General features: G+C 50.8%; 1 protein-coding gene across 1 annotated transcript; it reads left to right on the forward strand.

Moving 5' to 3' along the window:
- Positions 1-347: 347 nt before the first annotated feature.
- On the forward strand, positions 348-3,482 carry LOC113838116 (bromodomain and PHD finger-containing protein 3-like; the record flags this gene model as incomplete). The annotated part of the gene is made up of 2 exons (XM_027433883.2): positions 348-586; positions 1,337-3,482. Coding segments are annotated over 2 exons (423 nt in total), but the record flags the coding sequence as incomplete, so codon positions are not given.
- Positions 3,483-8,970: the final 5,488 nt, after the last annotated feature.

Consider the following 8,970-nt stretch of genomic DNA (forward strand, 5'->3'; position numbering starts at 1 on the left):
CGGAAGGTAGTAGCCAGAGGCAGTTACCCAGAATCAAAGGTGTTGCCCCTGTTGACAGGTTGAGCTTTCTGCATAGTCCCAGCCTGGGTGCCCACTGGGGCAAGGCCCTGAGTACTGGAGTGAATTGCACACTGAGGAGAGGGTTTGTCTGGCTTGGACATGGAATTGCCTGCTCAGCCCTACTCAGTTTGTCGATCAAGTCCTTTCATCCAGAAGATTGCTTGAACAAGGCTGGGGAGAAGGTGGGACAGTGGACTGGAGGAAGAGAGACAAGGCTTTTATTTTGGGGTGCAAAGGAACGTGTGCCTCCATAGCCTGGTTATTTGTGTAACTGAACCCTTGGATGCTTAGGCTTTCAGTGCCTTGATGGTCGGTTTTATAGCTTCTCCCATTCTCCCCTGCTCAGAGCCTGTCTCCTTTTCTGCCTCCAGATCATCGATCCCAAGATGCCCCGGGAGGGCCTCCTGCACAATGGTGTCCCCATCCCTGTCCCTCCACTGGACGTGCTGAAGCTGGGAGAGCAGAAGCAGGCCGAGGCTGGAGAGAAGCTCTTTCTTGTCCTCTTCTTTGACAACAAGCGCACCTGGTAAGTGGTGCAGCCGCTGCAGGATCCCTGCCAGGGCGCCGGCTCTACCCATAGGAGGAGGGAGAGGAGGCTTCAGCTGGCCCATGCTGCTTGTGGTAGCTGTTCCTAATGACACTAGCTAACAGTGCTTAGAGTAGGTTTGGAGTGGGCCTCTTTGACCAGGTATTGAGGAAAGCCATAGGAGAGGGGCCACAGCCCCAGGCAGAAGGAAAAGTCCACTGACAGCACACTTTGAGTAGAGGCCTCAGCTTTTTTCTGTAGAGTTTGGGAGAGGTGTTGGGAATTGGGGATCTCAGTGCACCCTTAAGCCAACAGTCACTAAATTCCACCTGTTTTTTGGAACAGGCATGACCTTGGGTAGGCAGCTCTCATGGTAGCTAGTTACCAGAAAGAGAAGACTAAGCTGAAAGCCGAATGAATAGAGCACTCCCCATAGCTAAGAGAAAGTGTGTCCCAGTCCTGAGGGAGTCTGGACAATGTGGTGTCCTTTATGAGGGGCTTGGTGGCTTGTGGCTAACAAAGTGCCATCACCCCTGGCTCTGTGTGAATAGGAGGTAGAATTGCTGGTAACAGATGCCCTAGGGCAAGGCTTAGGCCTGCAGGGTTACTAAGCCTGCCTGCTGGAATACCGTTGGCAGTTATCTGCAGTCTGCCTGCTTTCCCCTCCACCTTGCTTGACCTGGTAGCTGGGTCCAAAGGAGCCTCTGTAGGATCTCCTGCAGCTGAATCTCAGCTGTGCTTGCGTTTCAGGCAGTGGCTTCCAAGGGACAAAGTTCTGCCTCTGGGTGTGGAGGATACTGTGGACAAACTCAAGATGTTGGAAGGCCGCAAGACCAGCATCCGAAAGTCGGTACAAGTGGCCTATGACCGTGCAATGATCCACCTGAGCCGAGTACGGGGACCCCACTCCTTCGTCGCTTCCACCTACCTGTAAGAGTGGAACTGGGCCTGCATCTGCCTGCTTTGCCTCTCCTCTGTCCCCGAGGCATAAGAAGCCTCGTCTGCCCCTGCCAAGTGTCTGGCCGGCAGCTTCTTTCTCATGGCAGGCCCTGACTGGACTGGGTCTCCAAGGGCAAGGCCCAGTGTTGACCAATCATGTGGTTCCCCTGGAGGGCCGCTGTGTGCCAAAAACTCCCACCCGAGGTCCCTGGGGATATTCCACTGAAGAACCACTTTGAAGTAGAAACAGCTGAGAGTCTTGGCCGGCCAGGGAGGTGGACCTGGCCCACAGAGCAAGAGGTCCTAGGCTGCTTTTCTGGGGCCAACTGCTCCCTCCATGCCTCTCCCAGCTAACCATACCTCAGGGCAGGCAAGGTTCTGATACTGATCCCAGAGATGTGCCAGGGTCCCTCGGGAACCCACTGAGCTCCCTCCCCTCCCCCCACACCACCTACTCTCACACCTCCTCCTTCCACACCCAATCTCATTTTCCACACCCAGCCCAGCCTCTCCTCCCCAACATCGCTCTCCTTTCTCCCTTGTGCCAAACTGACAGCAACGTCACCAAATTGATCTTTTTCTTTGATGCTCATTTCCTTCCTGGCCAGCTGCTATGTTAGATAGGTGTCTGCCAGGCACCTGAGCCACAGGTAGAAGCGATCCCACGTGTAAGAATCTTTCCCTCACTCGCAGACTCCCACTTGTGCTGCTGACATGCCCAGCCCAGCTGCATGCATGTGCCCTGTGGATGGAGTGGGCTTCCTGCCCTCTGTCTTGCTGAGGGAGGGCCCCGTCCATGCACAAGGCTCAATGGATGCTGAGGATGGCACATGCCTTCCAACTGGCATGCTGCTTGTCCCTCCTCCCTTCTCGTTGGCTTTTCTCTTCCTGCAGCAGACTTAAGCCTTACTGTGTCACACAGGGGGCATAGGCTGCCCTCCAGCACCCTCCCCTGGCTCTGTTGCTCCTGCTTCATAGAGCAGGGAACACAGCCTTTTTCTTTCATACCCTGTCTTCAACCTTCACTCCCTCACCTCCAAAAGGAAGGAAGAAAAAAAAAAAACTGTGAATAAGGAATGCTGACTGACAAACCAACGCAACTTTCAGAGGCTTCTGCTCTTGACGTTACTTTTCACTTCCTAAGCACCAAAGCCGCGGGCGGGTTTGCGGGCCGCTGATTGGCATTTTGACTTCTACCTTGATGTTATTTTTAGTTGTTTTAAAACTTTTCATAGGGGAGTTTTGGGCAAAACAAAGGCCCTGGGGAGATCACTGCCATTTTTACATACTCAGACTTTTTAAAATACAGCCAACCAACCACCAACTTCTTACACATTTGGGACATGAGCCAGAGTTTAAAAGGGAACCAACAGAATTCATAGAGAGGGCGGGATTCTGTCCAGTAAACATTGCAGCAACAGCTGGGACAGGACATGGTGTATATAACTGTAAGATACTGTTGTAAGTTATTCAGGCCTATACTCTCCATTATCGGAACCCTCCACTGTGCAGCCACACAGTGTGGTCTAGTTAAAGGAGCCGATGCGTCCCCCTCTCCCCAGGTAGTTGGTCAGCTGTGGACTCTGTGATCCTTGTCTAAACCTGTGTTGTAAGATCTCGGGGTTTTCTCCCCACCCCCTCTCCTTCTCCCAACACTTTATCTCTATTTTTCAGTGTCTGAGTCCCATTTGAAAACCTGCTCTTTTAGAACAGGTGCAGCTCAGATCCTGCTGTGGCACGGGGCCTCGTGTCTCTGTCGCGTCCGCTGTGAAGCACACGATGCTCTATTTATTGTAGAAAGTGACTTTATTTGCCTTCTAGAATTGTTTATAACAGATGGCTATAAGAGAGGTAATAAACAGAAAAATCTATGCCTGTAAAGAATACGAGAGTTAATTTTACCTACTATAATATGACGTCTTATTTTCTCTCTGAGAAATAAATGCTGTAATAGGCAGTGTCTTGTTGTGGTGTATTTGGTGTCCTTGGTGGGGTCTGCTATTTTTTTTCAAAGATTTTATTTATTATGTATACAACATTTTGCTTCCATGTCTATCTGCACACCAGAAAAGGGCACCAGATCTCATAGTGGATGGCTGTGAGCCACCATGTGGTTGCTGGGAATTGAAACTCAGAACTCTGGAAGAGCAGCCAGTGCTCTTAACCTCTGAGCCATCTCTCCAGCCCCGGCCCTAAGAATGGGCTTGTTGGCTGGGTGTTGGTGGTGCACTCCTTTAATCCCAGCACTCAGGAGGCAGAGGCAGGCGGATCTCTGTGAGTTCGAGGCCAGCCTGGTCTCCAGAGCGAGTGCCAGGATAGGCTCCAAAGCTATACAGAGAAACCCTGTCTCGAAAAACAAAAACAAACAAACAAACAAACAAAAAAAGAGAGAATGGGTGTGAGGACCAGCTCAGATTCAGGACTGAGGATGGTCCTGAGGGTTGCCACGCCTCCACTGTTTCCTTCTCTGGCCAAGGTCCTTTTTAAGCTGTACCGGAGAAGTGTCTCCGTTGGCATCCTGGCACCAGTCTGGAGACTAGAAAGATCAAGCTTCCTTTGCTGTCCCTTCTGTAGATGGGCAGCTAGGACACAGATTGGTGTCACTGGCTTAGAACTGGAAGGATCCTTGCAACTGGCCTGGTCATTTTACAGAAGTGAGGACTCAGACCCGCAGGATTAAAAGAGGGTCAAGGTCAGTCAGCTAAGAAGTGGGACCTGAGCCTGGGCAAGGGTCTGGCAGCTTCCTGGACTTGATGATCTGGCTGTGATTTGTGAGGTGTTTGGAAAGGGACATTGTGTGTGGTGCGTGTTGCAGCTGGAGGCCGATGTCAGGTGTCTCCTCAGCTGCTCCTTACCCTATCTGATGAGACAAGCTGCAGCTTCTGACTGGCAGTCAAGCCCCAGATCCCTTCCATCTCCACCTTCCCCATGCAATTGCAAGTGCCTGTCACAGGGCATCCTGAAGTACAGGCATGAGGGGGACGCCCAGGGCAACTTGCCTCTGAAGAGCCTGGGCAAGTGTCCTCTTGTCTTTCTTGCCAGGGCCCTCTGATGTGGTTGAAGGCACGGCTCTTTCTTCATCACCTTCCCAGGGCCTGATTTGTATAACATGGACGGAGTGCTGCCAGGCTGCAGATAGCCCTGTATTCTGTGAACAACGCAAAGGCACCCTGGCTGGTGAGATACTGCGGGCAGCTCTGAGGCCAGTGCCAGGGGCCTGAGGCTGAAGGGGGGGGGGTGCGGAAAGAAGATATGTTTGGTTGGCCAGTAATGAAGTTTCTGAAGAAGGAAGCAGTTAGCTCAAGCCTTGAGAGCTGGGTTTAAAAATCCATATTTATGGAGTGTATTTTGAATTACAAAGGCAACTGTAAAATGCAGAGGGTATGTCAGTTACTTTTTTTATTGCTTCGACAGAATGCCTGACAAACAGTTTAAGAAAAGGGAGGTTTATAGCTGGACATAGTGATACACTCCATCTACAAATCCCAGTGCTTGGGAGGCAGAAGCAGACAGATCTCTGAGTTCCAGGACAGCCAGTGCTACACAGAGAAACCATGTCTTGAAAAACCAAAAAGAAAAAAGAAGTGTGTATGGGGGGGTTATTCTAGCACACAGTTCCTCCAACTCAGAGATCAGCCTGTCTCTGCCTCCCAAGGGCCGGGATTAAAGGCGTGTGCCACCACACCTGCCTTCTGTGAATTATTGAAACACATGAATCTCTCTCATGTGCTTGTATGTCTGTGTGAAGGTGTTGGATTCCCTGGAACTAGAGTTACAGACAGATAGGAGTTGCCTCATGAATGCTGGGAATTGAACGTGGGTCCCCTGGAAGACCAGCCAGTGCTCTTAACCACTGAGCCATCTCTCCAGCCCCAAATTTTGTTGTTTTTGTTTTTTATGAAAGGATTTCTCTGTGTTGCCCTGGCTGTCCTAGAACTCACTCTATAGACTAGGCTAGCCTCAAACTCATAGCCAGGTGGTAGTGGTGGCGGCCCATGCCTTTAGTCTCAGCACTTGGGAGGCAGAGGTAGGCAGATCTCTGTGAGTTTGAGGGCAGCCTGGTCTACAGAGTGAGTTCCAGGACAGCCAGGGTTACACAGAGAAACCCTGTCTCTGGAGATTGGGGGAGGGTTTGGGAGGGTGGGGAGCAACCTCCATATATGAGAGAGAACATGCGCTCTAACTCCAGCTCCTGGGAATCCATCGCCCTCTTCTGGCCTCCAAGGGTACTGAACTCACAGGCACATGCCCGCCTATGTATGCATGCACATAATTAAAAATAATTAACATGGCAGGCGGTGGTGGCACACGCCTTTAATCTCAGTGAGTTGGAGACCAGCTTGGTCTACAAAGCTACACAGAGAAACGCTGTCTCCAGGAAGAAAAAAGAAGTATTTAATCGGTGGTGGGGGGTGTTTGCTTACAATTTCAGAGAATTAGCCCATGATCATGGCAGGAAGCAGACAGGCATGGCACTGGAGCAGTAGCTCAGAGCCTCACATACTGATCCGTAGGCAGCAAGCCTTTCAAAACCTCAAAGTCCACTCCCAGTGACACATTTCCTAATTCTTTTTTTTTTTTTTATTAAGATTTTATTTATTATGTATACAACATTCTGCTTCCATGTATATCTGCACTCCAGAAGAGGGCACCAGATCTCATTACAGATGGTTGAGAGCCACCGTGTGGTTGCTGGGAATTGAACTCAGGACCTCTGGAAGAGCAGTCAGTGCTCTTAATCTGTGAGCCATCTCTGCAGCCCCACATTTCCTAATTCTTCCCAATCAGTTCAACTAGCTGGTGACTAAGCATTCAAATATCTGAGCCTGTGGGTGGGAGTGGGGGGTGGTGGGTAGGCTGGGGGGATGAGGGGGTGATTCTCATTCAAACCACTATTTGTAGTAGCTGGTCAGAGGACAGACAACCTTAGGGAGTTGGTTCTCTCATTCCACCATGTGGGTCCCCTTGGGTCCTGGGGATCAACCTCAGGTCCTCAGGTACCTTTACCCACTGAGCCATCTTAGTGAACCTAACTTTTAAATGATTTGTGTGTGTGTACATGTCGGTGTTTTTGCAGGCATGTGTGTGCCATGAATGGAGGTCAGAGGCGAGCCACACACCGGCCACACTTTTACATCACAAGGCCAACAATCCTGTCATAGGTCTCTTTTCCTGTCTATCTACTTATTTGTAAATTGCAGTGCTGGGTGAGACCCGGGACCTTGTATAAGCCAGGCATGTGCTCTGCCACTGAGCCACTGTATTCTGTCCCTAATGTCCCTTTCAATTGAACAGAGCAGGCTCTGATGGAACAACAGAGCAAGGTCACTGGCTTGGAGATTAAAAGGGGACTGATTGGAAGAGCCCACTCGCTGTCAGCTGGCCTTGGTCCACAGAGGCACCCGGGATGAGGAAAGCACAGAGACACTGAAGTGTCTGACTCTGTCAGCTCCAGGGTGGCTGTTATCAGAGATGATAAGGGTCAGGGAGACAGAGGCTTTGTGAGGCTTTGTGTGGAAGCCAAATTCTGCAAACAAGATTGCAGACTCTCCTGGAACTAGAGCTGAGGTGTGATCTAAGGAGGGGAGCATGTGGGCTGTCCTGGGTTGGGCTGCTCCCCGTGCCTCTTATATTCCTTGTATTCGAGGAGTTCAGGAAAGAAACTGAAATTGAAATGGCCAGGTGGCTGCTCACACCTTTAATCCCAGCAGAGGCAGGTGAATCTTTGTGAGTTTGAGGCCAGCCTGGTCTACAGAGCGAGTTCCAGGACAGCCTCCAAAGATACCAAGAAAACCAACCACAAAAAAGTCATTAGTTCACCAGGTTAGACTGGGGTGGAATCATTGTAAAAACAAACAAACGCAGGTGGATCTCTGTGAGTTCGAGGCCAGCCTGGTCTCCAGAACGAGTGCCAGGATAGGCTCCAAAGCTACACAGAAACCTTGTCTCGAAAAACCAACCAACCAACCAACCAACCAACCAACAAACAAACAACAAAAACCATTGAAAAGGGCCCTCTAAGCCGGGCGTTGGTGGCGCACGCCTTTAATCCCAGCACTTGGGAGGCAGAGGCAAGCGAACTCTGTGAGTTCGAGGCCAGCCTGGTCTCCAGAGCGAGTGCCAGGATAGGCGCCAAAGCTACACAGAGAAACCCTGTCTCGAAAGAAAACAAAACAAACAAACAAAAACAAAACAAAACACAAAAAAAAGAGCCCTCTATGATTAAGGGGGAAGGTTTTTATTGGAGAGAAAAGAGAGAGAACCCCCAGAGGCTGGGGTAGTCTTCTGTGGCTATCTCTCAGGGAGCAGGGAGAAGGGAAGGGAGAGAAGACAGGCAATTGCTGGGACTGTGGGGCAAAGACAGCAAAAGGATGGGGAGTCCTGACAGTTACAGGGGTTATGCTGTGGCCGGAAGGGCGCGGAAAGTAGAGTGTTACTGTTGGAAGCTTGAGTTACTAGGAACTAGAATCTCTCCCTCTGGAGACTGAGGGCTGTAGGCGTGGATAAGAAAGTCATGGCTTTAAACTGGCAAACAGGAGCCACTTTGCATGGTTTCTCAGCAGGTAATTCAATTTTGGACCAAATCTGTGTGTCTGAGCTTTTGGAGGGAGATGACAACCTTGGTGAACCTGACACACCTGTGGTGTGCTGTTAAGGGTTATGCAGACTCTCCTGGAAATAGAGCTGAGGTGTGATCTAAGGAGGGGAACACGTGGGCTTCCGGGATTGGAACTCGGGTCTTCACACCTGCAACACTCATGATTTACTTACTCACCCAGCCTTCTGCTAATCCCACACCCAAACCTTATCTCCCACACTTTTTCTTTTGAGACTGGATCTCTTGTGGTCCAAGGCTAGCTTTGAACTCCTGATCCTCCCGCCCCACGCCTCCCACATTCTGGGATTGCAGGCATGTGCCACCATGTCCAGCTACGGTGGTCTGCTTGTGACATGTGGCGTTCACTCCTGTGCCCACTCTAGGGAGGCGTCATAATTGCTTCCTCACTGTGGACTGAGGGCAGCTGGTGTAGGAACAGCTGTAATTGTTTCTCTAGGGTGTCTCTGGAGTCTGCATAAGGATTTCCCGAGGGCCCAGGCAGCGTCCTGGGGAATGCACTGTTTGCCCACAGTGGTTGTAACCATTCCCATACCTGCCAGGAGTTTCCTGTGCGTCAATGCTTGTTTTCCAGACTCATCTAGATGAGCGGTGCTTCCTCCCCACCCTGGCTGGAGAAGGATCCACTCCATGACAGTTTGCACTCACTAGCTGTTGAGTGATGGGTGCCATGGTGGCAGTCAGTACTCAGTGGTACTTTACAGTCAGTTCTGAAGCAAGCAACTTTGGGCAGCCCAGCAAAGACTGCTGCGGACAGCAGGCTGTTTGAAGTGGGGGCCCAGGTACCTCTGGGATATGGAAATGGAAAGGGAAGTCAGTTTGTGTCCCC

The sequence above is a fragment of the Cricetulus griseus genome, unplaced genomic scaffold (genome assembly GCF_003668045.3).
Source record: "Cricetulus griseus strain 17A/GY unplaced genomic scaffold, alternate assembly CriGri-PICRH-1.0 unplaced_scaffold_290, whole genome shotgun sequence".
Lineage (NCBI taxonomy): Eukaryota > Metazoa > Chordata > Mammalia > Rodentia > Cricetidae > Cricetulus > Cricetulus griseus.